Here is a 15702-nt window from a genome sequence, read left to right as displayed (position 1 = left end):
CATATGTATGTATATATATATATATCTGAAATATGCATTAAAGATGATGGATGAGGTTTTAGAGCACTGATACAATATATAGAATTTTTTTAGTCTGTTTTCTTCAGTGGTGCTTTTCAGCTAAAAGAGTCGTCTTGAAAACTGCCTTGAAAATGGTTGCTAGGTTTTGGGGTTTTTGTCTTTTTAATTTTGGCGCTGCTGTCTTAAATTCTGCACACCATTGGGGGGAAAAAAAAGTAAGGATTGCACCTTAAGGATGTGATCTTTTAAAAACTTGTGCCTAAAGCAGTTAGATCACTGCAATTCAAAACTAGATCACAAGTCACATTATGCTTTGACTTGATGCAATTTTCAACATGTTTTCATGATGACTATAACCACCAAGTTTTATATTACTGTTACTGGGAATCTTCTATAATGTAAAGTTTGTTTGTGACTCAGTGCGCAAAACCTTAGCTGGTGATACAAGGTTTAAAGCCTAACTTTTTAAGTAATACCAGTTTGTGACAAAGTGACGTAGTAAAATTCCAAAGTTAGTGGCAATCAGAAGGCAGAATGTTCTTGTCTAGTAGTTCTATTTTAAAATAATTCATTTTGCTAAGATTTTATGTTAACAAATGTACAGACCAGAGTTTAAAATGATTTATCTAATTGATTCCTTTTGTTACCTGGCTAGCAGGGAAAAGGGGTCGAGGCCGGTCCTGACCTGTTACAATGAAGACTGACTTGCTATGTGGGATTACACCAGAAGCTTGCAGTGGAGTAATGGTAAGGATATCCAGCAACCTTAAGTATCTCAGCTGTATAGGAGCATATTCTGTTGCAAAAGACCTTCCTGCGAAGATCGTGGATTCAAATATGGGACATTTGAACTAATACTTGGACTTTGAAATGAATTTCTTTAACAGTTTTCTCTGCAGTGCAAGTTATTAAACTAAAGCTACTCTATTTCCCCAATGTGTTCAACAAAATCCTTAACGTCTAGCATGGTATCTTAATAAAGAATAAAGTCATTCTTTAAAAAATCTGCTTTAAGTAGATTTTTCCCCCAAGTTTTCTTAGTTAAGGATTCCAAAAGTGGTGTTCACAAATTCTTGCATTTAAATTTTTATTGCAGTGGTATAGATGAATGCCATTGTTGGTATCCTTAAATTTTATATTTCTGCTCATGAAGGTTAATCATGATTGTCTATATAGTAATCACTTATGAATTGTGTTCAGATACAGCAGTTTCAGGTGTAATCATCAGAGCTGGTTAGTCAGGCATTCCAGATAGTGGTTCTTTTCAGAACCTTTTTTAAAGGGTTGGTTAACTACCTCAGTAGCAGAGGATTGAACTATACCCTGTCTGTACTGTACATAGAAAATCTTTGTAGATAAAAGCAAGGCTTGTTTAATATGATATGAGGGTAAGATTATAATATACCAAATGTAACATTCTTAGTTGCCTTTAGTTCCAGAGGCTTTGTAAGACTTCCTCATGACCATCATAACAGGCCTTGCTTTTGTCGTATTTTGTGGCTGAAAAAGCAGCCTTGCTTCTTCAGATATTGTAGTTATTTGGATGTATAATAGTTTAGCAAGATGTTACTTTTGTAAGACATCAGATGTTCAAAAAAAGTGCATCAGCAACTTGTACTAAATACTGCAGTGTCCCTTTATAAAAGGTCAGACTAAAACTGACAACTGTACAGTGAAGCCTGACATTTGGATATTTTGAAGTTTTTCATAAATCATAGAATAGTATATGGCTGTAGTTTAGCTTTTTAGGTAAAAGGTATGTTTTCATTAGTGCATTTCTTACTGCTGATCACTGTAAAAACATGTGGATCAGCTTTCCATTTCTCTTATGCAGAACATGATAACCTGTAGAGTAGAGTAGAGTACAATCATTTGTGCTGTTTTTAATTTTCTAAAGCACCTTGATGACAGTGAGTGTTCAGTGGTGAAGCATCCTCTATTGAACCACCCTTAAAAAAGACAAAGCAAAAAAAAACCTTGCCAAGTCCAACTTCATATAGGTAAAAGATAGATGAAATTATGACTTACTTGGACTTGGCATTAAGAGCTTCCCTTAACCCCCGCCCCAAAGGGATACTGCAGTTATACTACATACCCATAGGCACCACAATGAAAATTGAAGCTTATACCTAATTAAGGTTTTATACACACCAGTTCCCCCAGTAAATGCAAAATTTTAACAAAATTAGACATGTCATATGTTGAAAATGCTCATGGCAAACAATCATTTTGCATTCCTGCAAATAAAATTGTTTTATACTGTAAGCTGGAGGCGAGTGTAACTTATTTTTGTAATAAAGTTTTTATTTTTTTTATGTGTCATTAATATAAATGTGTGTTAGTACAGAGATCTTCTGGTTAAAAACTTAGAATCGCACACATTTCAGTATGTTTACTTGTATTTACATAATTTTTAGACTAGTGGTTGCCAATAGCCTGTATGTTTCACTTTTTTTTTTTTTTGGTTGGTTTTGTTGGTGTTTTTTTTTTTTTTCCTTTTATTGGTTGGTTTTTTGTTACCTTAATAAACCATTTTAGTATGTTGTATGTCAATTACTGGGATAGCTGGGACATGAAGTGTAATTTAAAATTGTCAAGTATTCATTGGAATATGTAAATGTGCCTTGCCAGTTTTGAACTTTTGAGACAAAGTAAGTGAATGATGGTGAAATGAGTAGTTCATGCGTAAGAGACGTTTGCTACCACAGTTTCATATATTGCCCTGGCTAAAGAAAAGGAACTTTTTCTTCAAATTTGAGCGTAAAAGCATACAGTTGCGTTAGCTTCTGAATTTTCGAACCTAGTGATAGTATATTAGGCTTAATGGAAAGTGGGTTTGCTAATTGTAGCCTTAAGTATAATTTTGAATTTCAATGTAATCCTTGGTGCTGGCATTCCCAGTGCCAAGGAGTTTAAATGCTCCCTTCAAAGAGGTTGCCATGCCTACTGGCACTTTTACTGTCATACGGTTTTATAAGGAACACTGTCAAGATATGGAAACCAATTTTGAACTTGCTATAAAATAAAACACTGGGGGCTGTAGGAGAGGGGAAGTCCTCAGCTTTCTTCATCTTGAAATCTCTCCATTGCTGAAAAACTGAAACCACTTGTGGGATCACAAGTGCTAGAGACTGCTTCATAGTCTGGAAATACGTTGGGGCGGGGAAAGTGTATTTAATGAATTAGAACAGTTCACGGAAGTGCATGAAAACGTTGCTGTTAAGGCACTACGTGTGTTGAAATTCTGGATAATATCCTTAATTTCAGCTCTAATAAAAGCATGGGGAACTATTTTGTTTAAAAAAGGCAAAAATGGACAGGAGAGTTTTTAATGGAGTGCAAGCAATGGTGAGTGAACAAAATATCAAAAGATCTTGACAGTGTTCCCTCTAATTATGAACTCAAGCCATTATAACTTTTAAAATTAAATATGATTTGCACTGTTCTGATATTGGTGCAGTTTTTTAGCAAAATGATCAGAAAACTAAATTGCATGTGGTGATGAATATTGTGGAAAAAAACTAAAATCAAAAAAATGTTACTTTAAAAGCTTTAAATTTGATGTGTAAAGAAAAACAAGTGGAAATACTGGTGAGAATGGGCAAGTGCATATATACGACATCAGTTTGGTTGCACTTGGGTGTTGGTAAACTTGAAATGTTCTACAGCAATAACGCATCTCTTACGGGGTGCTTTGATGACAAATGGACATAAAACCATTTTTTGAGCGTGTTGAAGGCAAGTGTTGACTTAATATGTTATGCTGCCTCTGTGTATTAAGAAAGCCTCATAGGAGGCTTTCTTTACTGAAACACCTGCAAAGGTTTGAGTATAAGCTAGCGTAGTTCCACATTGGTTTGTAATGTATTCCTAAATTTGAAGTCTAGTTGAATTTCATGAGAAATGGGAAACTGCTGCTGCTTAACACTTCTGGTTTATAAACACTCCAATACACAGCTTTTTTAAATTATGCTTGTTTTAATATTTATTTTGTTCAAAGACTTTCATATAGGAGATAAAACTGTGCTGCTGCCTTTCCCCCTACCCCCCTTTTTTTTTTTTTCAAAGAGATCTGTTACAACCCAGTTTTTAGTGTTGGAGGAAGGCTGTTAGAGATACTAAGACCAGTTTCTGAATTTGTGGTGTGCAACTCCTAGCCAAGTACTGCCTTAAAATGTAAGATAAGGAACACCTATTCCGTTTTTGGAGGTCGGGGATGTGACATAGTCTAAAATAAACTTAACCTTCTCTATAGGTAGGGTTCCCAACTTAATGTTTTGGGATAAAAATGTTGCATATGGCTGCAACTATTTTTTCCCTTGTGCCTTTGAATATTCTTCACAGACTTAACTTTTCTCTTCATCTTAGCAGTTCCTAACATGCCTCTTTACATCAGTATTGGGAGGCTTTTTCAATAAGAAACTGAACAGAAAGAGCAGCATGGACATAAACACATGTAACACTTTCTGAAAGGAGTGTTCAAATTGATACATTCCACAAAATTAAGACTGTTATTCCCTCCCTTGCATTAGTGAAAACTTAGTGGAAAACATTGTTTTAAAAGGAATAGCAAGATTTGGAAGTAGGCAGTAAGGCAAAAAACTTACAATGTAGTGTTCTGAGAATTGAAATTGGTAAAATTGGAGATGAAGTTTGTGTTTGTAACCTGAAACTTATGAATCCCAACAATATGACTGGCTGTGATGGACTTAAAAGTCTGTCTTTGAGTGTCTTGCTGAATTAACTCCAGTACTAGCACATGACATCTCTTGGCTGGGGCTACCTAGTTGCAGTAGTTGAGCAGAGGAAACACGAGTTTGTACTTTGTCATTTGCTCTGTCAGATGAAAATAGTTGTGTGTCAATGAGAGAAAGTCGATCCTTAATATGGCTAGTGGGGTAGAAGGAATAAATTATTGTTACTTTACAGCCATCTAGTGCAAACAAACATGAAGTTTCCTAGAAGCTGTGAGGTTAAACTTTTTTTCTGGCTTTGCCAGTGTTTGTTTATACTTAGGTGGGTTATAAAATCCACAAGATGAGAGTGGTTTTGGTTTTTTTTTTTTCTGTGGTGCTCCTTTGCTTTGACTATTACAATGGATAGATTTATTGAAAGGTGCCACTGGGCTGTTTACTTGGGATTTGTAGAGAGGAGTGATTATCTCATGTAATGGTAACTTTTTCTTGGTAATATATAATAGGTTGCAAGTTTTTCCCGCAAACATATGTATTTTTAAATGGCCAGCTCTGGCGTGGGTGTTGCACTGCCGAGCTCATGTAGAAACATTGAGTTACATTGATTATTTAAAGCTGTCTTGATGAAAGCCTCGTTAGAGGGTCAGACTTCTAGGTTCCTGGTAAAAGCTTTTCTTTTTTTTTTCATATATGTTCATTTAGTTTTTTAATTGTTTCTTTTTTTTTTTTTTAAGCAAGCATCTGTGACAGTCTAGAAAACACAATCATAGTATGTAGGTGATAGGTCATTAAAGAGAGATTGACTATTTAAAGTCTAAATCACCAGACACATTTTGCATCACAAAGTTGTTTCATTCTTGAACATCCATTAAACTTTGTATCTACTCCAAGGCCAACACTTACTTTCTGACAGTCATTTAGGTGAGTCAGAAATCTGTATTTCCTTTAGTCTGAGGATGATAAGTTTGGTGGAGTAATGGTGACAGTTCACTCACTCTGTTTGCACGGTTAGCATGACAGTACTATTTTACTTGTTTTGGTCACTAACATACAGAAAAGACATTGAGTCTTACTGCTTATTTTCTTTGCCTTAAGAAAGTTTAAAAATGCATTTCTAGTTCTTCCACACAGCCACTAGAATAGCCTATGCCATTTGACTGCACAGAAGATAATGGTAAGTAAAAATAGAAATTCTAGTACTTAAATGACTTGCAGCATCTAAAATCAAGCTTCAATAGACTGTTTAATTGACTTCTCTGCAGTTACTAGGAAGGTGCTCAGATTTAATTCTTCTATTTCAGTGTGTCCACTTCAATGCTAAGTGGATGTTGAATATAATCTGATAGTGTTTAATGCTAAATACTATAGATCTAAAAATCTGCAAAGTGCTTCATAGGTAGCTCACTATGTATTTTGAATCTGATGGGTTAGCAATGGGTTAGTTAAAGAGATTTTCCATTAACACTGTCATTGAAAGCCACAAATTGAATATATCATCAAGCCCTGATTTCTTGGTTCCAAATGTAGCTGTTCCATTACTGCTCTGTCATCTAAAGTATTTTTCAGAAAATTTTCTTCTCTTTAGTGGGATGAAGAATGCACCTAGTTGTGTCACTAGTAATGGTTATTTAAAAGCTGAAAGGTAGCTAATTTGGGATTTAAAAGCTTCCTCTGTGAGAGTTCATCAAAGGCAATCTTATAGGTATTCCATTAGTAAATTGGAACTTAAGATGCAGTTTAAGTGTGCTTAAGAATGAAGCTCTGCATTGCAAAACCCTGGTGAGAGCTAGAATAAAAATAATTAAAACTTCTCATAACACAGATGTATCACAGTTGGAAGGTGATTTTCATCTTTAATATTACAGCATTTGAGATGACAGCTAAAAATGCCTAGTTCCTTCATCTGGAAGAGCTGAAGTGGCTATTGAAGGACTGTTCTTGTTTAAGATTGTGGTCAAAGACTTCCTTTGGAATCTCTGCTGTCTTGTTCTACTACGTTTGAACAATGCAAACACAGCCTCTCAGGAAATTCTTCTAAAAAGAATCCATTATGGGATTAACTTCAGTGAGATTAATCTTCCAGTTAAAACTAAGAAGATTCTGGGTGGTCTCAGATCCATTGGATTTTAAGTAACTTCCTTGTGCGAGTTGTTTGCAACTATGTTTTGCATTGAAGTGACTTTACAAATGGCATGTTGATCTTAATTTTTTTTTTTTAATGATATGCTAATCTGAAACGAAGCAATTGGTTTGATGTTCTGAGATGTCAAGTGTTCATGTTTCTATCTGGAAAAAACGATCTTAATATTTCTGTGACATGAAGTGATTAGCAAGTCTCAAACCCATAGTTGTTTTTTTGAGGTAGTTTGTCTTTCCTTATGTTAGCCATTGAATGAAATTGGTACAGAGGTTTGTTTCCTTAATAGCATTCTCAAAACGTTCAGTTTATTGGCCTGAGTGTAACATTTCTGATGAGTACTGCTTTGAGTAATAAGTGAGGAGAACATACAGAGAAGGGCCATGAGGATGATCAGAGGACTGGAGCACCTCTCTTAAAAAGACAGGCTGAGGGAATTGGGGTTGTTCAGTTTGGAGAAGGAGGCCTCCAAGAAACTTGGTGAGGGACTTTTTAGGGTGTTTGTTAGTGATAGGACTAGGGGGAATGGATCCAAGATAGAGGAGGGGAGATTTAGATTAGGCGTTAGAAAATTTTCAGCATGAGAGTGGGGAGATCATGATTGGCCACATCACAGCAGTGAGACACTGGAACAGGTTGCCCAGGGAGGTGGTGGAATCCCCATCCCTGGATGTTTTTAAGACCAGCCTGGATGTGGCTCTGGGCAACCTGATGTAGTGTGAAGTGTGCCTGCCCGTGGTAGGGGGTTGGAACTAGATGATCCTTGAGGTCCCTTCCAACCCTAACAATTCTGTGATCAATGGTGAAAAAGATTGACCTTTTGAAAGGGACACCTCCCAGTTTGTAATGTGCTTTGAGGTGCATTAGGTTGTCCTTGCTGTACAAGGACAAATGTCATTGAAGCAAATCAGGTGGTGGTCACATCTGAGCAAGGTTAGCTCAAACTGCCTTCAGTGATAGCCTGTGCTAAAGCAGGTCATTTGGTAAAGTGCTAAAATGCTTCTGTAGTTTTACTGTGGAGTTAGTTACTATCTTGTTCTTTACTAGTACAGCAGCAGGTAGATAGTGCTCTACTTCAACTTCTGTACTGTGGAAAAACGAGACAGTCAATGTGTTGCAGGCACCTTTTAATTGCTAAGTCCTTTGAAATTACCTTTTTCTACTTTAAAGCATGAATATGAAAACATGTAAGGTTCAAATACCGTGTACCATTTAAAGATACAAGGGCACAGAAAATTAACAGGACTAGTTTTAAGATCAGATGGCTATGTGTAGTTAGAACTGGGTAATCAAGGTATGTAGTTTAGAATAATGGTAATTTTTTGACTCTGTGAGGAGAGGCTCTGCTATTAAACAGTCTATTTTAGAATCTGTGTCTAGCAAAAATGCCTGTATTGAGGAAAAAAACAATGTGACACTTGCCCTTCCTCTGTCTCTGAAAGGTTTTTAGAAGATGACATGGATATGCAGCATTTCTAAGGGCATGCAAGTTAAATAGGTGATGTGTGTTGAATTTCTGATGTGAATGTGCTCCTGTTCCAGTTAATGGTTCTACATGAGAACTCCTGCCTCTCAGTCACATTAAAAATTAGAGAGATCTCTAAATTGTATTTAATGGTGAGTTTAAAAAACTAACAAACAAAACCAAATAGGACTTGGCATCTTAAGGGCAAAATGTATCCCTGTGAAAAGGAAAATGTACACGGTCTTCTGTAAATAGCTTTGTTTTTTCCAAGGCAGTGATGACAACCAGGGAAGCTCCTCCTTGGAATACAAAGGTTTATATTTGTCTTGTATTTAGAAGGTTGGTCTAGCAGTGATTGAATCACAAACACTCCCCACTTGGGATAGCTCTTGGAAAAACATATTCTTGTTTAGTCCCTGAGACAGTGTAAGTTGATGGAACAGTTGGGAAAAGAAATTGTCTATCTCCGGGCACAAGGTGGCCATTAAATGTTCTTGAGCTATGTTTCTGGCCAGTTTGTAGTCTGGGGTTAAAGGGGAAATAGCCAGGGAAGAAGCCTGGCAAACCACAGTAGAACAGCTTCATTTAGCTGTGTTAGAGCTTTGTGGGATCTTTCCTGTTAACCAGTCTGTGCTTTTCCTGTGAAAGGTAGGTACGTTGTAAGCCAGGCATCAGCTAGCAGCCACAGCGTGATGTGAAGGGAATGTCAGGTGATGGATCTTGGCCAGGTTCAAACATCAGGTGGAAAGCAGACAGAGGGTCCTTGGATTACAGGTGAAAAGGTAAGAAGATCCTGTCCTGGCTGTTGTAATCACCAGGGCCACTTTATCTTGGTAGAAATTTCAGAAGAAAATTGAAAGTGTCCCTCTAAAGGAAGAGGTTTCAGCACAGCAAAATGTAACAATGGTGGGAAAAAGCCCTGTTGAGATGCCTAATGCTGCTATTTCAGATGTCCTGTTCTGGGAGGTGAGTAGTGCCCTAGAGCTGCTGTTTGATGTTTTGAAGTGATGAAGTAACAGACATGGGGAAGCAAGAGCCAGTCTTTAATATCTGATAAATGTTCCAAAGATTAAACTTTTTTTTCAGTCTAGGTGAGTTCTTCTATCTCTTTATTGATACAATGTTTGCCATTTACTGCCCTTAATAATCCCTCAAAGGGTACACAAAACCAGGGTAGCTGAGGAAAACTGGTTTTAATAGGGCCTGGGAATGCCTCCTAATTGAATGATGCATGAGGGAATGCAGTGTTCATAGCGAAGCTTGCTGTGCTGGTTTGGCCCTGGTTGGGGACCAGATGCCTACCAAAGCCACTCTACCACTCCCCTTCTTAGATTCATGGACAGGGATGCTCAGCCAAACCAGACACTTGCATCTAAAATCTTGATTTGAATGTCTCTTAATGTAGGGGACAAACTGATAATAGGTCTTGCACTTGAAAAGTTGGGGTGAATCAATGTCCATTTGGCAGCCCCTTTGCAGATTCCAAGTTCAGGATGGACCCAGAGAGCTCCCAAGTACACCAGATGATTACACAGAGCTGCGTGTTTTGTTTTTTTTTAAGTGGAAAAATGCAAGCAATACAAGCCCAGCATCTTGAGAGAAATAAGTGGCTGATTGTTTCTTGGGAGTAGGCCAGGTGGTGCAGGTAGCCCAAGTAGGTGTATTCTCTGTCTTCATGTGCCTGGAGACGAAGGTTTGCAATGAACATTATGTGCTTGGAAACAGACAGCTAGGACCTTAGTAGATAAGAAAAAATTGAGCCAGTATGAAGGTTGTTGAACTTTGTCTGAAGATGTTCAGTTCCCTCAGGTCTAGGCTAGAGCTTGCATGTCTTAATACAAGAAAATACACTAAAGCCTGTATCACATCATACATGAGGAGGTGGCTGAGGAAGACGTAGTCAGGTAGAGTATACTTTGCCAAGGTGAGGTATAGGTAAGACTTTGCTTCTTCTTCATCTATACTCAGGCTATACAGAAGCATTTGTTTTTGTAGACAGCTTTCAGTGGGGAAAAGATGTCCCTTTCTCTGCAGGTGAGCATCTTCTCTGAAGAACCAATGGGAGATGGGAACATTCCTGGGTGTAGAAGTCATGTGAAGTGAGCATCCAGTGGAGATCGGTGCATGTTCTAAGTTCTTGGTGAAACTCAGGTGAGCAGATACGAATTAAGACACCACGGATTAAACAGACTAACTTCATCTCTCCTTACTGCCAAACCTGCTTCTCCAGATACTTTGTGATTTCAGCTCCTTTCCTTCCTTTTGCTAGTGTTTGAGTATTGTGTTTGGGCTTCAGGGAAGAAGAGAGAGCCATTACTGTATAGGTAGCTTGACTTCAGATGTGACAAATAACTGAAGGGAAAAATGGAGAGGGGAGCAAGCTGGGCATTGTGGTCTAAGAGAAGACATAAGCTTCTTCAAATTGAGACTGACTGTAATTCCAAGTATCCTGATCATAATATATTCCAGAAACACACTGCATGTAGGCAGTACATCACAGTATAGTGCTAAGTTTACCATATCCAATCTGAATGGTGGTCAACAGAGAACTTCCTACTTATTCTAAATAACTAATGGCTTTGAGACTTGTACATGAGCCCCTAGAAGCTTGGATTGTTACTAGAGAATCCTTTCTCCATTTTGATACCTTCTGAAGCAAAATGTACCTTCTGAAGAAAAAAGATAATTGTCCCTTCTTGCATCTGGACTGCACTGACCCAAATTTGAAGTCTGTTGGAGGCCTCCTAGTTCTGTGTTGTGTTATGGGCTATCTTATGTGCATCTGTTGAAGTTCTAAAGACCTCAGTGTTCACTTAACTCTTGAGGCATGGAACACCTCAGATGGGACCTGCAGAGAATACTCTAAACTGGAGGACTTGCAACTTCCTACAGTTTGTTATGAAAGATGGTAAGCTGATTTTCATATTAAAATGCTCCTTTATTAATACATACTTTAAACAATCAGTGAAAGAGGAAAAACTCGGTGCCTAGCATCTTAAATCATTTCTTTTGTACTTTACTAGAACAACAAAGCTAAGCTACTTAAGAAGTGAGTCACAGAGTCACAGTATATCAGAGGTTGGAAGGGACCTCAAGAGATCATCAGGTCCAAACCCCTGCCAGAGCAGGATCACTTAGGATAGTCTGCACAGGAATGCATCCAGGTGGGTTTGGAAAGTCTCCAGAGAAGGAGACTCCACAACCTCTCTGGGCAGCCTGTTCCAGTGCTCTGTCACCCTCACTGCAAAGATGTTTCTCCTCATGTTGAGGTGAAATCTTCTATGTTCTAGTTTGAACCCATTGTTCCTTGTCTTATCTCTGTGGACCACCCAAAAGAGCCTGGCCCCCTCCACTTGACACCCACCCCTCAGCTATTGATAGACATTGATCAGATCCCCTCTCAGCCTTCTCTTCTCCAGACTAAACAGCCCCAGGGCTCTCAGTCTCTCTTCACAGGGGAGATGCTCAAGTCCCCTAAGCATCCTTGTGGCTCTCCCTTGGATTCCCTCCAGTCATTCAGTCACAAATCAGAAATCGATTTAGGAAGATTCAGAATAATGCTGGGTATTAATGATAGCCCCCCATACAACATCAGACTTTACTAGCTCCAGTGCCTTTCCTAGCCAGGGTACTAGTTACTTAAAACAGACAGTAAAAAGCAAAGGAAAACTTATAGGTAATGAGGTTCTGCAGAAATTGGCTAAGTCTTCCAAGTAGTCCTTGTTTCTTGGTTTCACATTTGTGCCTTTTCCAGACAGCTCAAAGTCTTCTTACCTGCCTGATTAAGCATTCTCCTTCCCCAGAGGACATTTTAGGGAAAAGCACTCTTAAAGTAGTAAATGTGAACCATACCCTGGAACTGCATTTGCAGAGCAGGTAGAGGAATCACAAATAACTCTTTTTTTGCTACTCCAGGAGAGAGGTTGTAGCTTTCTGTCCTGCCAAAGTATTTCTCCTAATAGGCCCACAGGGGGATCCTCTGTTCCTACAGAAGCATCATGGATGCCAGTTGTAGAGGTGAAATGGTCTATAATAATACAATAATACTTTTCTATTAAATACTTTTCTATTAAATAAATACTTTTCTGTTTCTTGGGGGGGGTGAGGGGGGAAGGTTTGCCCAGGAATTTGGGTAGCTGTCTGATAAAAGAAGGCATTTATCAGCTCTAGCCTTGCAAAGTTTGGTTCTGAGCCTCACTTCTTATATTCTCATGAAAACCATCATATTCCTCTTGTCGTGGAGCTTTACCGTGGAGTGTAATACAGGCAAGCTGCTCATGTGCTTCAAAATGTTTGAGTTTTAGTTTGTGGTTGGTTGGTTGTTGTGTTTTTTTTTGTTTTGTTTTTCAAAACTCATCCTTCCATATAAGGAGGAATAGCCCTGTGCTCAGGCTCTCTCATGGTGCTATCCTGTGCATTCTGCCTGTTAGCATAGATCAGAATTTTTGTGCTTTTGTTGTATGTTCCTTCTTTTTGCCAGGGAAACGTAACATTTATGTCCCATTGCTTTTTGTTTTCTCTTTAACCATTCTGAAAACGTGGGTTTTTTGCTCTATATCATTTACCTGGAAGAAAATGTCATCCCTAGCCAACAAATGGTAGAGAAAACAACATTCTGGTTACACAGAACAATTCGTGGGAAGTGATGAAAGACTTAAGTAAAGCACAAAAAACTTTTTGAAGGTAATTAATAGATAATGTTGTTTAACTCTTACCCTATACTGCTTTTACATGCTTCATGTTATCAAAGAAACCCGTCACTCAAACTAAAAATACCTCTCTGGAATTCTGACCTGACATAAACACTCAAGGCATTTACTGCTGTATCCACAGAAGCTAAAGCAATGGGCTTCAGGATGCCAGCTCACCAGGCACCAAAAAAACCCCACCCACAGATCTCATCACTGCATCTGGGTTTATATGATTATTATCAGCATGCACAATGGACACGTTAATACCAGTAGAAAGCTTTTTCTCTTGATATAAGCTGCCTTACAGCAGCAGCCTTTAGTTGCATAGTCTTTTTCCCACTTTTGATGAGTTTTATGTGTTGATTGGAACTTCTGAATATGTGAAGACTTTAGGTCAGGATTCTATTTTCACTTCTAAGATGAAAAAAAAAGATCCCAAGATAACCTAGAGCTGTATCCAAATGAGGTTAAAAATGATCAAGTCTTCATGTTCTGAAATGTTAAATTACACTGAGGTGGGGCAAAAAAGAGTTAAGGAAGAAATCAAAGAGGCACTAGTTTTACTAAAAAGTAATTTTGAATGCTGTTTTGTTGACCAGTTTTGTTCCCCTGTTGCAGCCTGACTCCAGAACCATAAAACAGAGGAGATAATAAAATTGGAGAAGGATAGGGAGAACAGCAGAGATCTAAAAAGGTACAAAAGTGCTCTCATGTGAAGAACAATTAAAGTGCATCAGGAATCTCCATTTTGGAAAAGACAATTTACTTAGGTGGCAAAAATATTTTGATAGAATGATAAGCAGCAATTGTGCTGAGTAGGGAATGATTTTGCACCAGTGTTTGGAGAGCTGTGTCTTCACTCATGCAAGTGTAAATAACTGGTGGAACTCCCTGCAGCATGACTTTTGTAGATGTTAAAGTTTGTGGCTTGAAACATATTGGGAAAACAAATCTTCCTTGAGATATCCCCAAGACTGAGTCAAAGAATGTTTCAGGAAAGTGTTCAGTTCTTGCTATGCTGGTACAACTTTTCCCCAGTTCCCTAATGGCCATCATCACAATGCTCACCCCATTGAACCTTTACTGATCCAGTATGACTGTTCTGTGAATCCATCAAGTATCTGTCATGAAAACAATAACACTAGCTTTAAATTCTCTAGGTATCATCATAAGTATGAGGCATAGGTGCTGAAAGATTTTGCAAGGATTTATCAGAAACACATCATCTTACAAGGATTTTCTTGACACTTTTAAATTCAGCTGATACAAGGAAATGTGGCTCAAGTTGCTCCTTAAACTCTGTACTTGAAGATTTCCCCCAATGACCTCAAAGTTGGTCAGTAGAAATTCTCTTCAGGACCTGACAGAACTGTTTTCATAAAGTGTGTATCCAGGACAGGGTTAATTTTCATTTAGACTGAGTTCTGAGTATGTGCTATGGAATTATTTTAACTATTTGCATTGACCCAGTCTCCGTATCTCTTTCACAGACTTAAATTTTTAACATTAGCTGCCTTTTGGGTGTTTTTCTTCCCTCTGATCAGCCTAGGTTTTTGGATGGAATTCTGTTTTCCAGCTCTTTCCCCTGCACATACCAACCAGTTGAGCTACTTAATTTTAAATACTTGAGGTGAATATCCAGAGAACTCATCTTCTGCTCAGGTGAACTCATAAAATTTCCATAACCTATACCTTTGCCAGATGTTGACACAAAACTCATGCTTATTTCAATAAGCATTTTCCCAATCTCTCCAAGCATTTTTCTAATGTCTCCTCTATAGGTCTAGTGCCTCTCTCTATGCATATTTCTTAATGGTGCTTTTTGGGGGTCTTTTTTGTTTTACAGTTGTACAGGCTTCTATTTCTTCTTGTCCATAGTCCTCTTCTGCAGCCACCTTGCAACTTTCTGCTCTATTTCTTTCTTTAATGTCCTATGAAGTGTAGTTTATGACAGGACAAATTATTTTCATCTCTAGTATCTAAATTCTCTCCACTACTACTTGTGTGAAAGAATCTACTCAGAAAAATCCCTCTCATGTAAAAATGTGAAGAAAACCTCTGTGTATATACTAGTGTCGCTCTGACCCTTTTTAACTCTCCTTGAGAGTTACAAGTTCCTTGAGGCAAAATTGCCACATTGATTTTTTTTTTGTTTTCTTTTTTTTCTTTCTCAATGGTACATTTCCCCAAATGGAACCAATGATTAATTCTGGCACTTTCAGTGCTCCTTAGCACTTTTGATTTGCCTGGAATCATGCCTGTTGGGCATACTAAACTGACCCTCTGGCAACTGACTCACTTGAAGTGGGTTCTTTTCCTTGGATTTCCTTAGCAGAACATTCTCCCTGCCTCTTTTTTCCTGGAAGTCTGTATTTTGCCTGGTGTCAGTCAGTGACTTCATGGCTTCAGTCCTAAACACATCCTAGTAGGTATCTGCAGATCTTCTAATTGCATTGTATTTTTTGTTCTTTCGTGAAATTAACAATGAATTTTGAGTGGCCTGATTTAATTGAAACAGCTTAGCCCCTTCCCTTCAATTGCCTGCTGAATCTGTTTCTGGGAAAAAAAAAAACTTTTAAAAATCTGTGTAATGTCAGTTAGCAATTCATTCCCTCAGAACTGTGGAGACCACTGATCTTTTCAGAAGTACATCATCCAACTGTTTGTAAACAATTTCTCCATTCCACCTGCTGT

At 38.1% G+C, this 15702-nt stretch overlaps 1 protein-coding gene across 1 annotated transcript in view; it reads left to right on the top strand.

The window, feature by feature from the left end:
* The window catches only part of SYNCRIP (synaptotagmin binding cytoplasmic RNA interacting protein), a 23176-nt gene extending 22363 nt beyond the window's left edge, over positions 1-813 (top strand). Inside the window, exon 12 of the mRNA XM_054399144.1 lies at positions 677-813. Coding sequence (XP_054255119.1) covers positions 677-718 — 42 coding nt within the window. The 3' untranslated portion in view covers positions 719-813. The remainder of the gene's footprint in view (positions 1-676) is intronic.
* Positions 814-15702: the final 14889 nt, after the last annotated feature.

This window comes from Indicator indicator, chromosome 2, assembly GCF_027791375.1.
Source record: "Indicator indicator isolate 239-I01 chromosome 2, UM_Iind_1.1, whole genome shotgun sequence".
Classification (NCBI taxonomy): Eukaryota; Metazoa; Chordata; class Aves; order Piciformes; family Indicatoridae; genus Indicator; species Indicator indicator.
Note: the sequence above shows the minus strand (reverse complement) of the source record. Positions and strands in the feature narration are given on the sequence as shown.